General features: G+C 36.7%; 2 protein-coding genes across 2 annotated transcripts; one reads left to right on the top strand and one right to left on the bottom strand.

Moving 5' to 3' along the window:
* The first annotated feature begins 4,933 nt into the window (after positions 1–4,933).
* On the top strand, positions 4,934–16,266 carry gls2a (glutaminase 2a (liver, mitochondrial)). Its single transcript, XM_051903395.1, has 18 exons — positions 4,934–5,796; positions 5,964–6,051; positions 7,338–7,459; positions 8,023–8,152; positions 8,259–8,338; positions 9,324–9,487; positions 9,901–9,959; positions 12,579–12,611; positions 12,705–12,763; positions 12,887–12,953; positions 13,050–13,100; positions 13,211–13,387; positions 13,653–13,784; positions 13,862–13,954; positions 14,050–14,111; positions 14,205–14,281; positions 15,429–15,492; positions 15,577–16,266. The coding sequence occupies exons 1-18, from the start codon at positions 5,603–5,605 to the stop codon at positions 15,764–15,766; spliced, it is 1,842 nt and encodes a 613-aa protein (XP_051759355.1). The 5' UTR covers positions 4,934–5,602; the 3' UTR covers positions 15,767–16,266.
* A 3,180-nt stretch (positions 16,267–19,446) lies between these two features.
* On the bottom strand, positions 19,447–21,579 carry spryd4 (SPRY domain containing 4). The gene is made up of 2 exons (XM_051903404.1): positions 21,394–21,579; positions 19,447–20,277 (listed from the first exon to the last, which is right to left on the bottom strand). The coding sequence occupies exons 1-2, from the start codon at positions 21,521–21,523 to the stop codon at positions 19,736–19,738; spliced, it is 672 nt and encodes a 223-aa protein (XP_051759364.1). The 5' UTR covers positions 21,524–21,579; the 3' UTR covers positions 19,447–19,735.
* Between the last annotated feature and the right edge of the window lie 24 nt (positions 21,580–21,603).

Consider the following 21,603-nt stretch of genomic DNA (forward strand, 5'->3'; position numbering starts at 1 on the left):
AGCACATAAAGTAAATGAAACTTAAATTAAAATTTAAATGAAAACTGTAAATCTAAAATTAAAAGATTATTTAAAATATGAACGATACTAAATAACACTATTCACATATATCAAATTCTACACATCTGTTGAAGAAATACTGATCTTTTGAACACTGTAAAGTGGCTTGCTTTTAAAATGAGACTTATTTTGTTGCTAAAACTAGCAAAAATTCTCCAACACAGATGTATTTTTATTGTGTCTTCCCCAGTTTAGTTCCTTTATGTAACTGTTCCTCAATTCAATCACAATAATACATCTACCATATCATCTATCCCACTGTGGGAACAGAGGAGGAGAGAAAAATTGTAATGCATGAGGGATTAAAAGATCAAACTGCAAAAAGCGAGAGAAAGAGAGAAGCATGAAGGAGTAAAAAAGAAATAAGGATACTGGAATCTCGGCCTCTGTGTGAGACATCCTGTGTATGTAGATGAGTGTGTATACAGTGTGCACATATGAAAATCAGCGTGTGTGTTTGTGGTTGTGTGCAGACATGAATGCATGTCTATTAGTTTTATGAAGGGATATGTGTATGTGTGTGTACTCATCGGTGCGACTGTGCACACACCCTGTTCGATGTGTGTGTGTCCGAAATGAGCCCTGACTGTGTGCTCTGTAAGACACACACACAATGCGGCTCTGTGTGCAGACCTGAGGAATGTGAGAGAGCACCGGGCAGTGGGGGAGAAGAGAGCCGCGGGTGTGGATGGAGGGAGGGTGCGGAAAGGTAGAGGGATGAGGAGAGGAGAAGAGCGGTGGCAGGAACACGGCGAGGCTCCAGGGGTGTGTAGGGTGGCTGGGTTGCTGTGGATCAGATGATGTGGGGAATGACGATTAGTAGGAGATCCCGTGTCGACAGCAAAACACTGACCGTGATTGGCATTGGGCGTCAGAAGGCCGATCCGTGCCCGAAGATTAAGCACCCGCCAAGCTTTTCTTCCAAATGTGGAGCTTTTTGTCCATTTTTTGAAAGCTAAAAGGGAATGAAGCAGATTTAAGTCAATAAAATCAACTACATGGCATAAAGACCCTGAAACATTCACTTTACAAAATGTTCTAAACTATGTGCCAAGATGCCTAATGGCCTCACATGAGTGAACATTTGTGTCACTTGAGACTAAACCTTAATTAAAATGCCGAACAAAGTATTCGCAACAGTTAATTAAAATGAAAACATTTTCTGTGATGTGCCTTAAAGGCACATTCACGCCAAGGATGATAACTATAATGGTAATATGGTTCAGAATCCATCTTGCTTTAAAGAGCTCAAGCATTATCGTGCTTTGATGTGGATGCCAATATAGCTTTCGTTATAGATACCTTTATAGTTATCTTTCTTGGTGTGAACAGGCCTTTAGTATAACCAGCCTGTCACGGCCGTGAGAAACCAAACTGTTTGATATTACAGTGCACATGGGGGGCCTGAAGTGGGGGAAGGATTCGTTCTGTCTTTGTTTGGTCTCATAAAGCTTTATTTATTCTCATAACTTCTGAGATAAGCTATGGCAAACAGAGAGGCTGGTGTCCTGGGACGGAGGATTTTCTGAATGAAGAGTCCCTGTTGATAGAGTGATTTAGGCCACAAATGAGCTTAATTCATCCAGGACACCACTGTCTGGGTTTAACAGCTACCCTTTGACTTTATCCAAAACTTTCATCAACTGTTTCATCTCTGATCCAGCTTTCACTATTTGATTTAATCAAAACTCTTGATCAGAGGTTTTTAAATGGTGGTCCAGGGGGAGCTATAGGGGGTCCACAGAAAATTTCAGGAAAAAGTGTAAATGCATAAAAAATACAGTACTCTAATAGTAGGTTGAAAATAGATACAGTCAGTATATGGGGATCTTTGGCATCAAAAAGTTTTGAAAATCTTGCACTAAATCATTGAGGCTTTTGGAATATTTCCTCAGGTGTGATATTATATCATGGAGCTCTGTGCATGCAGTCTACTTTCAGTGGAACCAAAAGTGTTTACCAATGCTGGATCTTAGAACAAACACGCACACACACACACAATGATTACTTAAACAAAACAAACAGTTCACCACAGGATTCTGCATTCTTAGCAGCTCCCTGGTACACATTCGAGGGTGAGAGTTAAGTCCTGTGAACTAGCCTGAGAAACTGACCCTGTTTGTGGACATTGCAGTCCAAGAGCCTCATCGAGGTTCTCCAAGCATCTAGGTAGTATGTGGATATTCTTATCAAGACACAACTAATGGATTCATTACACAACACCAGCACCATAAAGTGAAGAAGAATACACAGAATGATCAACTATGAGAATCATCAAAGCCAGTTCAAATAAAATAAAATAAAAATAATTACAAAAGAATCTATATATACAAATGTAAATCAATATATTTACATATATAGCTATAAAATAAACATTAAAAAAAATGAATGCCTTTGACACTGAAGACTGGAGTAATGACTGTTGAAAATTCAGCTTTGCATTACAAGCAGTGTTGGGTAAAAATAACTTAAAAGTAATGTTTTACAATATTGCGTTACTCCCTTAAAAAGTAACTAATTGCATTAATTAGTTACTTTTTATGGAAAGTAATGTTGCATTTTCACAAGGGCTGGGCTTTTTTGTTTGTTTTTTAATAACAAAAAAGTTTCTATTTTTGGCAAATGTATAAGCCCTTTCACACCAGAAGCCTCAGGCTGAAGAAATGCAAATTCATACTGTATGGTTAATCAAGTGAGATTAAATACATAAAGTATATGCGTTATTTATCATACTTTATTATTGAAGGTTTGCGTAATATTCTGAGTTTGCATTTCTCAGTTCATATCATATTTACACAGCGCACACAACGCCTTTGCATGTTACTCTCAATTTCTCTCAACATGGAAACAGGAGAGGTTTAAAAGTAATGTATTACTTTACTAGTTACTTGAAAAAAGTAATCTGATTACATAACTTGAGTTACTTGTAATGCGTTACCCCCAACACTGATCACAAGAATAAATTACATTTTAAAATATATTAAAGTTCCTTTAAATTGTAATAATATTTCACAATACTACAGTTTTTACTTGATCAAATAAATGCAGCCTTGGTGAGCATAAGAGACTTCAAAAATATTAAAAAATCTTACTGTCTCCAAACCTTTGAACAGTAGTGTATCTACACTGTACATACTGTGTGTATTTTTGTTTGCAATATGAGCAATAATGAGAGCTCAATGAATAATTATAAAAGTGTTTGCAGTCAGAATGTATGATGGAATTACTGACATCCTAATTTCCTAATTTTCTTGGAGCAAAATGCATTTGAGTTATACACATGGCAGTTATGGCCAGTACAGATATCAGAGAATGTTGGGAGAGGCAGAAAGGAGGAAGATGGAGGGGAGAGAGGGGGGTTTAAGATGGAGCAGGTAGACAAAGCCAGCATTCATGGACACAGTGAAGGAATGAAAAACATTCTCCACCAAGAGACGCATGGTCATCAGTAGGGCATGGGTTATGGTTTGCGTGCATATGCGTTTGGATGTGTGTGTGCCAACACGAAAGTATATAATACGAGGGGAAGGGGTGTTTGATCTAATGATAAGTGGGTGTAATTTTACTCTAGGCTCTGGTTAGGAGCCCTCACTTCCATATCTACCAGTTGCAGTGGTGCTGGTAGAGGAAAAGAGTGGGGAGAATGTCAAATTGCATGGGTAAAAAGAAAAACTTCATTTTTTTTTAGTGAGTATGTGTGTGTGTGTTAGTAAGTGTGTGACCGGTCCCCAAAGACAACAGTACAATGGCCCACACAGCCTCTGTGGAATGCATTCAATCAGAGTTCACAGGCAATTCTGTCAGTACAGAACTTTAAAAAAAGAACACATTTCACTTATTTTTATGCTTTTCCACAAACTGAACAAATTGAGACTGTAAGTAAACCCCACAGTGTAACTGAAAGGATAATGTCTGATCTGGCATTTGGCTGTGGGAAGGTGAGGTTAGTCAGTATGTTGGTGCTGGACTGATTCTCCGTATCCGTTTATAGAGGTGAGTTGGTGCGGTCTGCCCCCTACAGGCAAAAAGGGATATTAACAGCGCTCCAGGTTGGATAGGGGACGCAAAGGTAGGTACTGCCAGCTGCCACATAATAATCCTCGTTTTAGTTTAGTCAGATCATGTGGACGTTATGAGCTATTCAACTTATATAAATACATTTAAAATTGCAAATTCACAAACATTATAAACACTGAGCTGTTTTATACGGAAAAGATCCACTGACACACCTGTGCATCAGAGTTGGGCTTGAACTGTGTAGTTACATCAATGTCCACCAGGGGGAGCCAAAAACGAGCAAAGCCGATTAAGTCAAATCTGCTGCATACAGATACTCATCACTTATAGGATAATGAGCTCATGAAATGGTTGTTGTGAGTTACTACAAAGACTCAAATGTGCAAAAATCACGAGCAAGGTTAAGTTAACTGGATTCAATCTGACACGCTGTCCAATATGGCCAGAGCAAAAGGGTCAAATATGGAACCTTCATTGACACAAAGCCAAGGTTGATTCTGAGCCATGAGTCATGCTGACCCGAGTCTCAGTAGGTCTAGAATGTCAGTAGTGTGACCAGGGTCATCATGAGATGGAAACAACCGGGAATGTTGTCTCAGTCCCTTTTGATGAGGTGAGCCGACTAAGGTCCACTATTATATAACCTACTGTCAGGCATGAATTTTGGGTAGGCTATATAAGTATGACGATGATAGCAACTTTTTCGACCCAGCAAATTTGTACAAGAATTTTTTATTTTACTTCTTGACAATTTGGGGAAAAGGGGGAATCATATGTCTTTATATTTCATACGTTTTCTGACTATCATATTATATATAAATCTTGAAATTCTTCGTGTATACATATATTCGTGTGTGTGTGTGTGTGTGTGTGTGTGTGTTGTAATACCTATGTAATATTACAATGCATTTGTTTATACAATTTTAGTAACTGAATGGTAACCAAATGTGAATGAATCAGTTATTAATTCAAAATGTTCGTCACTGGTCACAAATGTTTAATGTTTTTTTTTTTTTTTTTTTTTTTTTATCGTGTGATTTATGTGAATAAGACCTTTATGGATCCTTTATAGGCCTCTTCATAGACCCTTCAAGCTCAAAAAGTAAATTTTGGTCACAAATGTAATCGGTGAGATTAAATGGGTTAATATTTACTTATCATTTTGTGCCATGTACTTCTAAGTTGCAAAATGCCCAGGCTCAGTAAGTCTGCCCCTCTTTGTACTGTATAGTTCTACTGTTGAGCCATCTTCATGTGTTCTGGCATTCACCAATGATCTATCTATCCCTTTTTCGCCCCACCGCCACACCCGCCAGGGGGCGTGTCCACACCTGCAAATGATCCCTCGGTTACCGGCTAAATTTGTCAACAGAAGTCACTCCCATGCCTCGTGGGACGACAAGGCACTTGGAATCCACTAGAGAGCACGCGATTCATAAGCATAAGAGACACGCGCTGTTTATTCAGACTATTTTGCAGCTGTTATAGGTCGTTGGTTTAGAAGTAAAAACTTTCTGGATAGATTATGCATGGTGTTAAAACCCTACTGACATCTAGAGCTGGTTTTTTGATCATAAGGAATGCTGGAAAATGGGAGAGAGTTGCGGGAAGTTTGGAGAGAAGACACTCACCTGCTCGGTTGTTACACACGAGCGCATCACCGGGCCAGCATCCGCGCCATCAGCACGTGATCACAGAGACGGACGCCGGGACGTATAGGTAAATCCTCAGAGAGGCGTTACCTGCTGGCTGTATTGCCATAGAGAAAATAAAAAACGTCCTTTTAAGAATTGATTTTGGAAGGGTAACTATCTTTATAAAATTGTATTATGCATTGTATTTTGGTAAAACATTTTGTTTTCTCTATTGTCTTATGTTTTGAGCAGTAAGAAGATGGTTGCTGGGTTGGAGGACCTGTTGTTCTACACTATCGCCCAGGGAGAAGAGAAACTCTCAGTGGCACGTTTCCTGGCTGTGAGTTGCTCTAGAGTCACAGTGCTGATGACATTATGCATGTGACTTAGTCAGCATGTACTGGCTATCTGTCAAACGAAAGGAAAAAAAAAAAACGCATGCTATAAACATCATGTACCCTCATGCTCTCCATTTTGTTAAGTATTATTAAAATAAGACACTTTAATTCTTACATAAGTTATAATTATAAATCTTTGGTATTATGTAATGGTACTATAAATAGATACCATACCAAATAGATATCATATTTGAGCCAATTTTCTGGGCTCCATTAAAGCCCCTAATAAATATACCTATTCCCAAACACATGTGGATCCATATTTGGATGTTTAAGTTTATATTACAAGGAGGAATATATCAAATTATGGGCTGTTTTAACCAAGGTAACACATTAAATTTCCAGACATAGTGCTGCACCTACTTGAGAGTGTGTGTGTGCTTCAGTGCACATGCCATCCAGAAATAGATAGCTATTAAAGTGTCTGTTATAATTTATTTGCATGGGGTTGTTTTGTCTATATATATATGATGGTCATCTCCACCAGCTGCAGTCTAACAACTCAGATGCCATATCATTGACTGAAGATAATATGTTCCTACCAAATGACTGATGGTGAACTCATTTGAATTATGTAAACACTGTTGCACAGTACCATAGGAATTTAATATTTTAGCCTTGATTGAATCTATTTACTGTCTTAATGCATGTTCCTGGTCTTATTGTAAACAATTCATCCATGTTATTCCAAAAAAAAAACTATCAAAATGTAATAACTTGCTCCACTGTTTTGAAAGGACTTTCTTTTTTTGACACCTGTCATATAGAGACCACTTTTTATGATCCATTAAATTTCTAATTAATCACATCAAGCCCCACATATAATAATATTCTGTTTCACTCGCTCAAGTTTCTCATTATTATCAATGTTGAAAACAGTTGTGCTGTTTAATATTTCTGGAAACCTGATATATTTATTCAGGATTCTTTGATCAATGGCCCGTTGAAAAGAACAGAATTTATTTTAAATAAAATCTTTGTAACATTATAAATGTCTTTTCTGTCATTTTTGAAAAAGACATTTATAATGTTACGCTTTTCTGTCACTGTTCTGTCAAATTTGTTTCATGTTGACATTAAATGTCTCTAAATAACTTATTTTACGTTTCTGAACTGGTAGTTCATCCCATAGCTTTGTGCTAAAATTTTCAAGCAATAATTGTTCACAGAACTGTGTTTTAACAATGAATTATTCCAATATTATAATCCATGTTCTTGTATTTCTCAGGCACTCAAAAGCACAGGCTTGCTGACCTCTGACCCCCGTTTGAGAGACTGCATGCGACAGATCCATCACACTCTCCAAGAGTCTGTTGGAACGGCAATGATGGACCAGGAAATGTTCAGAAAGTGGGTAGAAAATTAATTCCGCAATACAAAGACTGAGAGAATATGTGTTTATGTGTGTTCTTAGCGATATGTCATGACATCACTTACGGTTTACAGCCTACAGCTGTTAGGATATACAAACGCACTCATGTTATGATATATACACGCGCTCATGCCCCTTACAGGTGAATGATAGCTCAATGTTCTTGGAAGGCTGGAAATATAACCAGTCAATTCATCATGCCCACATACACACATATCATCATTACATACAAATGCTTCACCTGACTTTCTGCTCCCCAACAGAGATAAATTCAACACTCCACCTGTTGTATTTGTTTGTATTGTGTGTATATGTTTTCTGCTGGAGCGTGCGTGGAGCTAAGCTATGTTAAGCAGTGATAACGTGTTTGTTAGACCCCTGAGGCACAGCTTATGTCTCTTTTGAACCAATTCAGTCAGTGTTAATAAACATGGATCAAATATCATGTTCAGCCATGTACAATTCTCTTAGCACATTACTGATCACAGGTGGCCGTTAAGTCACAGTTGTGTCACATGGGCATATGTGTTTCTGTTTCTAGATGTGTTGGCAGTAACATAGTTCTCCTGACTCAAGCCTTCCAAAGGAAGTTCATCATTCCAGACTTTGAGGCCTTTACCTCCCTCATAAACCATCTGTATTATAATGTACAGGCTCAGCAAGGAGGGAAAGTAAGACATTGATTTTCCTTACCGCTGTTTCTGAATCACTTTGTCTTTTACAAACACATTTATTTACCTCTAATCTCTATATTTGTCCATGTGCATGTTTGCTCAGGTAGCAAACTACATCCCTCAGTTGGCTAAGTTCAGTCCACATCTCTGGGGGGTTTCTCTGTGCACAGTGGATGGTCAGAGGTAAAATATACTGTCTTAAAACTTTCTTTATTCACATCTATGTCCAGAATTAACTTTTTTTGCAGCATCTGTGCAAACAATGTGCAGTTGTGGCTGAATTGACTACATTTTCTGACCATAAATACACTACATTCAAAGTTTGGGGTGGTAAGGGGGTGGAAAGAAATTACTTTTATTTATTCAGCAAAGATGCTTTAAATTAAATTGATCAAAGTGGCTGTTCCTTTGAACTTTCTATTACTCAAAAAATCCTAAAAATAAATAAATAAATAAATAAATAAATAAATGAAAATATTTTCAAATTTGATAATAATAAGAAATGCTTGAGCACCAAATCAGCTTATTAGAATGATTTCTGAAGGATCATGTGACATTAAAGACTGGAGCAATGATGCTGAAAATACAGCTTTGACAACACAGGAAAAATTAAAAATTTTAAATATATTAAAATAGAAAATGGTTATTTTAAACTGTAGTAATATTTCACGATATTACTGTTTTTACTGTATTTTTGTGTAAATAAATGCAGCCTTGGTGAGCGTGAGACTACTTAAAAACTTTCTTTCAAAATCAACCACAAACTTTTGAATGGTATTGTATTTCAAAATAATTGTACACTACTTTTCTGATTATAATTATTTCTAAAATAGTATGCATTTATTTTAATGATTTTTGTCTCAACAACAGTATAATTTAGACTTTTTTTTTATCAACGACTTTGGTCTTTGAATCATGAACATAAAACTATCATATCAAACTCATCATATTATCATTCTTACCGTCCAACTTAATGTGTTATGTTGTATCTCATAATAAAGTTCTCGGCCACCTGGCCGAGTTTTAATCGCCAGCAAATCCAAATTTCACTCACATCACATGCTTTCTGGTTAATTCTGGATCCTAAATAATAGTAATTCTGTCTTTTTTTTCTCTTCTTTTCCCTCTCTCACTGTATCTTTTGTTTGATCTCTTCCTCTCTTCATAGGCATGCTATAGGGGACACGAATATGCCATTTTGTCTGCAGTCATGTGTGAAGCCTCTGGAGTACGCGCTGGCCGTGCATGAGGCTGGCACTGAACATGTGCACAAATATGTGGGAAAAGAACCAAGTGGCCTCAAATTCAACAAACTCTTTTTAGATGAAGAGGGTGAGAAACCATTACAAATGTTGTCTTGTTTCTCTTTTTGTTGATGGCACTCAAAGATATACATAGCCATATAAAGTGATCTCAAATAGTATTTGAACAATATAATCTTTCTTTAATTTGCCCTAGACGAAACTCCAAAGGTTCAAAATTAATGGCATGACTTTAAATCAATGATATCACAGGCTCATTGTGTTCTATTGCAACATAAAGTCTGGGAACAAGAGGAAGCTGTAAAACAGTTGCCAGTTATCAGACGTCCTTTCAGTATAAAGCTTATCAATGGATTTCCTCACCTCTGAGGAACATTGCATCTGCAATCTTTACTGGATCTGTTACTGAATCCTTCCCAGTCAACATGATGCTCCTTTGACATTGAGATTTGACAATTTGTCAACTTTTTTTGGGTTTCCTAGATAAACCTCATAATCCCATGGTGAATGCAGGAGCCATTGTAATCAGCTCTCTCATAAAGGTAAGAGGCTATTTTTTTGTATATTTTTACTTTGCTGTTAATATACATACATCATAATACCTCAAAATTTAATTTCTACCGCCAACCTAAATTCATTCATTAATTTATTTTTATTTAATTTTATTTTTGTCCCCACCTTTACAGGGACACAAACCTTGAAGAGTTACTTTAAATTTAGCAGCATTGCTGTGTTCTGTGTTATTGTTATTAGAAATAATTGCTGTGACAGAGAAAGTGCTTTTACTGGGACAAAATTATGTTTCTGTCCATTCCTTTTGACCTTGTTTTAAATAGCTGACAAGGTATGTGTTTGTGTGTATGGTGGTAGTGGGTGGTCTGATGAGGAATCACATAATAAGAGCTGCTAGTGGTCAAGAGGTGTGTCTAAGCAGCCAATCAGAAGATGTGCTGAGAAATACGCCTTTCAGCATGTTTAAAAGGGTCACATTTTCTACAAAATTACTTGCAGTTCTATGACTGCAATGAAAGAGTAAAAGGTTTCAGTGGTTTAAAATAAAAGTGGTTATAAAAACAAAACTGGACTGCATGTATAATTAAGGTACTCACTCCACACAAACAATTCTAGTTTGACCTATGCTCTTAAATATGTTACACAACTTTTTAAAATGAAGACATCTAACAGCTGTGATCGCATTACACTGACCTTTGCTCATGGGACTCCCTTCTGGACTCACTTGTGGAACTGGTCACCTTAACGTCACACCTTAGGACATATGAAACCCAATATGTGTGGGCACTTTGTCCTTAGCACATGTAAGGGACTAGTGTTTCACGTTCCGTCATTTGGCTTTATAATTAGCATTCATGTTCTGTCATTTAATTTCATGTTCACTGGAACTGTGCAAAGAAATGTGCATGACTGAATTTGCCAAATCTTCTTTTTTTTTAAAAATAAGATGTATTCTTTTTGAAGATGCTATTTATGGTTTAATATGGTTTCACATGCATAACACATATTATATATCTATATATGCATATAATATAACTTTTTATGGATTTTTTATACAATTAGGCATTTTTCTGTGCTGCACACGTCTGTGCACACTGCCACCAAGTGTCTAAATTTGGCACTGTATTACTGTTTGCAGAGGGATCTTTGGATCAATCCCAAAACAAACTGTGACTGGAACCACTGTTAGCTATTTTTTCACTAGCCAACAGTAACTAATATTATTTAAACATAGTTCATTTTTAGCCCATTTGACTAAATGTGAAAAATTACAGTGGATGGTGTGAATGTTGAATGTGTTGTGTGTTTCACATCTGACTCTTTCCTTTTGGATCTTTCTGACTGTGTCTGTAGAGACGTTTTGTTAGCATTGGTTATAGGTTAGCCCTCAGAAATTTCTAATGGGTTTTTTAAATTTATTTATGAGTAAAATAAGCCGCAATATATATAGACTATATAACAAGGATGAATCGCAAAACTTGTGTAGTCCTTATGAAGCAACTTGTTAGCAACTTAACTTTAACTTTAAAGCACACAATAGTTTCAAAATTCACATTTGAGGTATAACTGTGTAATTTATGTTGTTGAACAATATTTGCATAGTCCTTTCAAGTAATGTTGACCACAGACCTTAATTTATTAATAAATAAACATTTGTGAAGCCTTTTGGGCGAATTAGCCTTCCAGGTTAGCCTTCTATTACTGCTTTTAGTATGAGTTTTATTGGCTTGACTACACTTGTGAAAAAGAAGTGTGCTTACTTGCAACTGTACTTGCAGATAGTATAATATAATGAAATAAAAGGCCACTTTTAAATGTACTTAAAGAGAGTGCACTTTCATGAATATATTTCTTAACACATGTAAGGACACTTTAAAGTACATTTTTAAGTCATTATGTTTTAATAATCTTTTGTCATGCTTTAAATAAGTACACTTATTTTGATGTGTTGACTATTGTACTTAAGCACATGTAATGTACTTGATTAATGTACTGTAGTGTGTTATTTGATATAATATCTAATGTTAATATATTTAAATGTATATTTAATAGAAATTTCATTAGTATATTTTAGTTTACCATTCTTGTCAGTACATTTGACAGAACATTATTTCAAAGGTTAGTTCACCCAAAAATGAAAATTCTGTCATTAATTACTCATCCTTATGTCTTTTCAAACCCATAAGACATCCATTCATCTTCACAAACCAAATGAGGATCTTTTTAATGAAATCTAAGAGCTTTCTGTCCCTCCATTGACAGCCTATGCAACTACCTTTCAAGCCCCAGAAAGGTAGTAAAGTCATCATTAAAGTAATCCATGTGACCCAAGTGATTTAACCTCAGTTTTATGAAGTGACACGATTACTGCAAAAAAAAAAAATAATAATAATAATAATTTACCACTTTATTTACAAAATATTTATCTCCAACGCGCGTTCACGAGAGCACTACGACGCATGCGTGTTGTGTTGACGCGAGAGCAGATGTTGTTGTGTGAATGTGCGTTGGAGATTAATATTTTGTAAATAAAATATTATTTCCATAATAAATACTTTAAGTATGCTAAAGTGTACTTCTTTTCACAAGGGTATTGGTGATTTTTCTGTCTTCTTTTCTCACTTTCTCTTTTTTTGTCTCTATCACAGCCTGGTTCCAACAAGGCAGAAAAGTTTGACTTTGTGAGTACACTGCAACATCTCCACCATGTGAAATATCCCAGGTTTTTCATTTATCTCACTTGTTATAAAAATGTATTTCTGTTTGTCGCTCAGATGATGGATTATCTGAAGAGAATGGCTGGCAGAGAATATGTTGGGTTCAGTAATGCCACGTGAGTGTTTAATATAACTCCATTATTTCTATCTAATCACACTCTCTTAGAGGTGAACCTACAGTTGTTATCTAATTTGTACTGGTTTGTTGGTGAATGATAACATTTTATTGTTTTTTAAAGTTTCCAGTCAGAAAAAGAGACCGGTAACAGAAACTATGCAATTGGCTATTATCTCAAAGAAAAAAAAGTGAGTGTTTTTGGTTATTGTCATTTTCATGATAATAAGCATGATAATGGGATTTTTCCTGCTTTCTCACCTGTTGCTCTGCTCTTTTTCCTGTAGTGTTTTCCCAGTGGAGTTGACATGACGGCAGCCCTTGACTTCTACTTTCAGGTAAATTAACTTTCATTCTGACACATAATTGTGTTTAAAAGTAGAACTTGCTATTATTGCTCATACTAAACCACAAAATGTTTCTCTTTTATATTTTTTTTCATTTCCAGCTGTGCTCTATTGAGGTCACATGCGAGTCCGGCAGCGTCATGGCAGCCACATTAGCTAATGGAGGGATCTGTCCAATCACAGGCGAGCGCGTACTCAGTGCCGAGGCCGTCCGAAACACTCTCAGTCTCATGCACTCCTGTGGCATGTACGACTTCTCTGGCCAGTTTGCCTTTCACGTGAGTCACACACAGCTGATTGATTGCTTGCAGAATTCCTCAGTGTGATAAAGTCACAGTGGACTTTACAGCTAGATGAAACTATTTCAGTCATTTACTTTAAACCTCAGCTAATTACTCAAATAAAGTCACTGTTATTATATGGGGCCATGCTGCAAAAGACGCGAGACACAAGCGCAATGGTCAAACACGTCCATCTAACGCATTTACATTGAAAAACAGTGGAACCGTATGTGAACCGGCCCTACGTGTTTCTCTTCCTCAGGTGGGTTTGCCTGCTAAATCTGGGGTGTCTGGTGCCGTGCTGCTCGTAGTGCCTAATATTATGGGAGTAATGTGCTGGTCTCCACCTCTTGACCGTGTCGGCAATAGCATCCGAGGCATCCACTTCTGCCAGGTACTTTTTTCATGATCACTGCTTTTGTCTCTCTTTCTATTTCTTTATCTGAGACCATTAACATGTTTCTCTTTTAGGAGCTAGTCTCGCAGTTTAACTTCCATAATTATGACAATCTGAGACACTTTGCAAAGAAGTTAGACCCTCGCAGACAGACAGGCCACGAGAGGGTGAGACCACAGACCAAATTTGCCATTTCATTCACACTGTGCTTACAAAGCAAAGTTAATAGTTGTGAGCACTGATTATATTTCATATATTTCAGAACAAGTCTGTGGTGGATCTTATGTTTGCTGCATACAGTGGTGATGTTTCAGCTCTCAGGAGGTAAATATCTCTTTCTTTTTTAAGGCCAATAAAAATACATTCAAACATTTTCCTGTGAATGGTCATAAGCAACAAGATATTCATTTGTTTCAGAATTGCTCTCTCTGCAGTCAATATGGAATTGACTGACTATGACACCCGTACCGCCCTACATGTGGCCTCAGCAGAAGGTAATAAGGCCTTTTTCAGATGGGCTAAAAAAATCTCCACTACCATTCAAAAGTTTAGGATCAGTGAGATTTTTTTAAAGACATTAATACTTTTATTCAGCAAGGATGCATTAAATTGATCAGAAGTGATTGCAAAGACATTAATATTGTAAAAAAAAAAAAAAAAAAAGAGTTTGAATGCTGTTTTTGGACTTTCTATTCATCAATGAATCCTGAAAAAAAATATGTATCACAAAAATATTAAGCAGAACAACTGTTTTCAACATTGAAAATACTAAGAACTGTTTCTTGAGCAGCAAATCAGCATATTAGAATGATTTCTGAAGAATCATGTGACACTGAAGACTGAAGTAATGATGCTGAAAATTCAGTTTTGCCATCATGGGAATAAATAAATTTTTAAAATATTAAACCTTAAAACAGAAAACGTGCATTTAAACTGGGTAAATGTTAAAGAATTATGTCAAGACATGAGACTCTTCCTGTTTCCCTTTTTGTCATTATTTAATCGCTCGTCATGGCAACACCGTTTGAGATATCCAATATCCGTTCACAATTTAGCATCTTCAATGTCTTGCCACCATGTTCAGAAAGTTTGGTGTGAATCATGTGAATCCTGTAGAAGAAGGAGTTAAAAAGTAAAAGCCTGATTATTAAAAAAAATTCACATTTAAACATAAATATCTGACTTCCTGTTGGTCGGAGCTAATAACTGTAAATTAGAAAGTTGTCCGGCTGTACTGAGTTTATTTAAAATTTTAATATTCAACAATATTACTGAAGAGACTTATTTAAAAAAATGTAGTTATTTCTAGTATGACAAGCAACAAATGCATGAAATTTTTACAGTCCCAATCCAAATTACATTCATATGTGGTTGATAAATAGTGAATAATGAATGCATGACGTAAAATACAGTAATGCTTCAAATGCTTATTTTGTCTCATGTGCCTCATGATTTGATGTCATGATGGAGGTAAAAATAAACAATTTTCTGTCAGTTGTTGTCTTTTGGCATTGTTCTGATGCTTAAGTCATTATTTAATTCATTACTACTATTTCATCAATAAGTGAGTCCTAAAGTTTGGGTTTAAATGAAAAACTTATTTATGCATTTATTAATAGGTCTCTAAAACTCTGATTTCAGGGCACTTAGAAGCAGTCCGGTTTTTAACAGATACCTGCAAAGTTAACCCCAATGCAAAGGACAGGTATGGCAAAACCCCCCTCCCTTGCACTTTTTGTGGTTTGTTTTTGTTTCATTGATTTAAAATGCATGCCTATCTGTTCTTCAGATGGGGGAACACACCTCTCGATGACGCTATGCAGTTTGGGCACAACGCAGTGGTGAAGGTACTGCAGGAGTACCAGAGCATTTACACACACACACTAATGCCAGCGGAGATCAGCGCTGACACCTGTCCCGATTCCGCCATTGACGTAGAGGAACTGAAGAGCATGGAGACGCTGGAGGGTTTAATATGAGTGAGAATTTACCACGGGAAATCCCAAACCGCAGTATCTCATGACTTCAGGGAAGCATGAGGGTGTGAGATTTATGACAAAGCCTGTGTGAGGACTGAGCAGGTGTGTGACAAAGCTTTGCTGTATGTAGACCTCAGCTAGCTTCTGTTGATGGTTTAAGATAGTCATTACTGTAGTTTCTCAGACCTCCATTCAGTCTACTGTGGGATTATGAAACTACCAGGTACTTCCAGGTAATTTCTGGCACGGCTCCTCAAAGACAGTTTGGTTTGTTCTTGGACCAATTTAGAAATTCTGAAGCTTTCTAGTTTATCTCTGGAGATATATTTTTATGTAAAAGCCTTAACTCAAAGGAAGCCTTAAGAACTAGGGGCCAGAGGCCGGATTCACAAAACATCCTTAAGATTAAAAAATTCCATTTTCTTCCTGATTTCTTACTTTAAAAAAAAAGAATATTTAAAATACTCAAGTACAATTTTACGAAAAAAAAAAAAAGATAATAGCATTCTTAAGACAAAACTTAAGAATTCAAATTCTTGGCACAAATATTGGCATCCTTGGTGAATATGAGCAAAACTGACTGAAAATTAGTCTTTCATTCAAAATATTCACAAAAATATTTTAATTAAAGTCAAATTCTTTTCTTAAATATATGTATTCCACAACCATTGCACCCTTTCATTTAATACTTTGTGCACATGTTGATGAACATATGGCAAGAGATCTGAGACCGTTCCTCCATACAGAATCTCTCAGGATCCTTCAGCAGAGGTGTAAAGTACTTGAGTAAATGTAATTAGTTACTGTACTTAAGTATCTTTTTGGCTACTTTGTAGTTGTACTGAGTATCAAAGATATTTGCAACTTTTACTCTCTACTTGACTACATTTTTGAGCAAGTAAATGTACTTTTTACTCCACTACATTTGTGATGAGTAATGCAATTGCAAATTACATTTTTCATGGCAGCTAACTTTTTCTGCAGCAGTTTATTTCTCCTATAAAGAAGCGATATCGCCATCTAAACATTGAAGGTACTATATCTTGAGCATTTTGCCTTTAATCACCCAAAACTTGTCAACAAGCGTACTTTACGTGAATATGAGTGCATTAGCAGGTAGTTGCTGATCGCCGATGTTTTATTTATTAGATGAGGAAATGACTGCAGCTGGTGATGAGGCTCAAACCAGCACATACAGTAGACTTTGACTATTTAATTTCACTTAACATTGTTTTATTTATCCTCTACATTGACAAGACCGTTTTAAAGGATATTGGTTTACTTACGGCCTTTCTGTGCACTTAAGCTCAACTGAGACTTGAGAGTTTGTAGACGTTTAAAAGGTTGTTGTGTCGACCTTGATTTATTGCAACATTGAGGTGTTCAGTTTTATTTTGATTTTAGAAAATAAACTTGATTTCTCATCTTACAAATCAATTGTTTCTTATTTTCACTGGCATGTCTCTCAGGACTAGTGCATCTCTGAGCCTACATTCAGCATGAGTAAAAAACTCAAGTACTGTTAAAATCAGATACTTTAAGACTTTTACTCAAGTCGTATTGGAATTGGTTACTTGTAACTTGTAGTGGAGTCATTTTCGATGTAACGTATCAATACTTTTACTCAAGTATGGTTTTCAGGTACTCTTTACACCTCTGTCCTTCAGATTCAGAGGTTCATTCTTGTGGACTTCAGCTCATCCCACAGGTTTTTTTATGGGATATGGGTCAGGGGACTGCTATGTCCATGGCAAAACCTTCATTCTGTGGTCAGTGAGCTATTCTGCTGTTTATTTTGGGAGTGCTTTAGATGATTGTCATGCTGGAAGATCCAACCAGACAGGGTCAGTCAGTTGTTGATTTAATATCTGCTGGTATTTGATGGAGTTTAAGATACTGTTTATCCTAACAAGTTGTCCAGGGTCTTTGGAAGAAAATGAACCCCACAACATTAAGGTCCACTGCCATACTCCACAGTGGGGATGAGGTACTTTTCTACATGGTACTTGAGGTACTTTTGGTACTTTTCTATGTTTCTGTCTATGCTAAACTCACCTCTTGATGTTTTTCCAAAATGCTTTATTTTGGTCTCATCTGACCATAAAACTCAGTCCCACTGAAAGTTCCAGTAATGCCTGGCAAACTGTAGGTGCATGAGATTTTTGTTTGATGTCACCAAAGGCTTTTTTATTGCAACCTTTCCATACAAGTTGTAGTGATATAGGTGAGGTCTGATCATAGTTTTGGAGACATTCTTTCTCTACCAAGACCTAAATCTGCAATTCTCCAACTTTGATCCTTACAGTTTGTTTGGCAACTCAAACCATCCTCCTCAGTGCATAAGGGGCCAATATATAGACACGAGTCCTCTTCTAGGTAGATTGTTACCATCGCCAGTTGATTTAAACTTCTTAATTATTCCCCAGATAGTGGAAATGAGTATTCCATCAATTAAACTATTATCTTATAGCCATTTCATGATCTGTGCAGCTCAACAACCTTTTGTCACACATCATTACTGTAGGTTTTTCCCATAGGGATGGATGACTATAGGAATTTGGTCTGTGTGTCACTTCATATTTAGAGCCCAGTGAAACAGGAAGTCATGACTTATCACTTAAGTGTTCCTGATCACTAAGGTGAACTTAAAAACATGTCATATGAATGGGAATATACTTCAGTTAGATTATTACTCATTTGAATTTGTAGGGGTGCCAATAATTTTGGCACACATATTTTGGAGAAAAACATTTCATTTATTCCACATTTATATTTTGTGTAAATTAACAATTTTTGTGAATATTTTGAATGAAAGACTAAGAGGAGAAATTGCAAAAACTAATTTTTACAGTCAGTTTTGCTCATATTTACAATCGGTGCCAATATTTGTGGAACCCACTGTATTTATACATTTTTATAGTTATGAAATCGTTGTATAAGGCATGAGCAAGCTAGTATGCAATCAGAAAATATAAAAGACTGACATTTTATTTTTAAGAAGAAAAAAAAGCTACTCTTGAACATGTTCTTGCGAAGTACTTAAGATCTAAAAAAAAATGCACATAGGAACCATCTTTTGAACTTCGAATTTATCTTAAGAACTTTCTTCTTTCTTAAGAAGATTTTTGTGACTCTGGCCCTATATTACTAAGTACAAGGTTAGTGTAAATTTAGCAGGCTGTCTATCAAGACAAACATGCGTGCATATTAAAAAGTAGTTTATTTATGAAATAACCATACTGGAAATGTCATTGCATGATATTGCCTTAAGAGGTTAGCCAGCACTCTTCATAATGTGTGTCAGTTTCCGTGTCATTTAAGTTATTAATAATCTTCGGCTAAACATTTTGAGCAGTTATTTGTATATTTGTACTATTCTTAAGATGTTTGAATTTATGTTTGTTAATAGACATTTTTGTAAGGTATTTAATGTAATTTAATGTTTTAATGTAGGGCACAAAAGCTGTAACTGAACTCTCTGTGGATCTAGTGTATATTAAACAAAAAATGAAGATATTTAAAACTTGCTATGTGGACACACTTTACTGCTGGATACAAAACTGGATGTTTTGGAAAAATGTATGTTTGTGTTTGTTCCAAATGAAAGTGAAAAGTGTGAAATGGACAGAATCAGATGAAATGACACAAGAAAGTATAGACTAAATAAAGAATAACACTGGTCAGGAGTGTCTTTTTATTGAAAAACCTTTCTCAACACTGTAGAGAACAGAAGCAAAATGACTAAGGATATCAAGTATTCGTATGTGCATATACAGATTCATAAGTTCATCAGCATTATATCACAAACAGTAGAGTTTGGGGATATTTTCACCAGCTGAACGGACAAATCTGGTTTAATGGCAGTAAAAAAACTGCTGTGTTCCCACTGAATGTCTATTCATAAGGCCCCTTCTTCCTCTTCTCTATCTGTTAAGAGGCATGTAGCATCCATGTGTGAATGAACAAGAGTCACTGAAGCCCTGGTGGAATCTCCAGTCCAGAGTGTGTGAGTAACTCCCCATCCCAGAGTGCAAACGCAGGACAGATGGGCGAGCGGAACTGTGTTCTTATCGTATACACTACTTCAGCTTTCTCTGTGTCCACCAGACTGAGCCGTCCCGCCTCGTAGTCCAGCAAGAGCCCGACCCGATCAGGTTTCCCCACCAACGGCACCGGGACCTGCTTACCGGTGGTCATGGCAAACCACTTCCTCTGGACAAACGAGAACACCCAGGAACTGGAATTCGTGCCGACACATTCGTCACGTGACATCGACACCTCGGCCACTCCCACACGGAATTCGAGGGACTTTTTAACCGTGACCTCCCAGTAGTGCCGTCCAGAGTCAACGTGGGTGTCGGCGAGAACCACGGCCCAATCCCGGAACCGGAGAGGGGTATCCTGCACGAGGGAGGGGTCCACGCCTAGCATTCGATATATCACACCTGTGTCCTTCTTAAAAAGGTCCAGGCTGCTGTGGGCTGTCCGCTCATCAAGCTTAAACTGCACATCTATAGAGACATACATGATGTTTAATATAAAAAAAAATAATAATAATAATTTATATATATATATATACACACACACACACATATACATACATATAAAATGGACTGATATCATAATGCGAGTTAGCCAGTTTTGTGCAATAATAAAATAATAAGTTTTTGTTTTTATTTATTTTTTTAACTGATACCACTGTAATTACATGGTATTCTTGGAGTACAATGGAGTGCCTTGTAAATACCATGTTAAATAAATGATAATTATTCAGTATCATGGTATATACCGGCAAAAAAAAAAAAGAAAAGGTGACTGGTCCCTCAGTGGTCCAATGGCTAATTCAGATGATCAGACTGGGAGAAACCATCTAAGGCCAGCTAATCCTAGGCTGGTGCAAGATGTTTTTGATTTTTGTTACAAAGTTCCCAGGTATTACACCTCTAAGTTATAATAGTACTTTTTTGTAAGGGTTACTATTAACAGTGGTAACTTTATATTAGCCAACAAATGTAATTTAAAATGAAAAAAAAAAAAACATACATTCTGAAAGCCAAAGCTTATAATTGTATGAAGCAGATAACATATTAATTAATTATCCCTGCTTCAATTAGTACAATTACTGTATGGTATTTCGCTGGAATCATGGTAACTGGTAAGCATAGCAAACTGGGAAAGGATAAAAGATGACTCTTTCAAGTATTGATATGAAAGAACATAATGTTCCCGTTGCCAATTTATCGAGATCACGATGATGATGTGGCCGCATCACACTGAGGTAACAGAGACATTTGCACTGTTATTCACACTGACCCGAGTTAATATCGCATTACTATCAAGAGCATTTTATTCTTAGCTCGTGCCAATCTACTGGCATCTCCGCTGAGACACGTGACAAATACGATCTACAACAGAAACCTTTTGTTTTTTACAGTTTATGCAACAGAACAGACATCTATGAGTAATTCATTAAACGCTATTGAGTGACAGCCTCGGGCGATAATAATTAATAAAAAAAGGAAATGTTTCACGTGTAATTATAGCCAGAAGTATGATTTTAATTCCTCTGACCTCCGGGTTTGACTGGACTCAACATTGAGGTGCCTAGAAAACATGCGTTTACTCACTGTTGCCTGAACTGGCAGTAATATACCATCTCCGAGCTGTGAGGGTTTTCCCACGGCCGTGACCGAGCGCGGTGCCCAAAGATCTGCCAGTCAGACGGCAAAAGAGTGCCATGCCCGAGGACATCGCCATGTTGTCCCATTTGTAGTGCGTTTTACTTCAGTTTCTGTCGCAAGGTTGCGCTGTCCAAATGCTTGAGCGCTGCTGCCCCC

The sequence above is a fragment of the Ctenopharyngodon idella genome, chromosome 8 (genome assembly GCF_019924925.1).
Source record: "Ctenopharyngodon idella isolate HZGC_01 chromosome 8, HZGC01, whole genome shotgun sequence".
Taxonomy (NCBI): domain Eukaryota; kingdom Metazoa; phylum Chordata; class Actinopteri; order Cypriniformes; family Xenocyprididae; genus Ctenopharyngodon; species Ctenopharyngodon idella.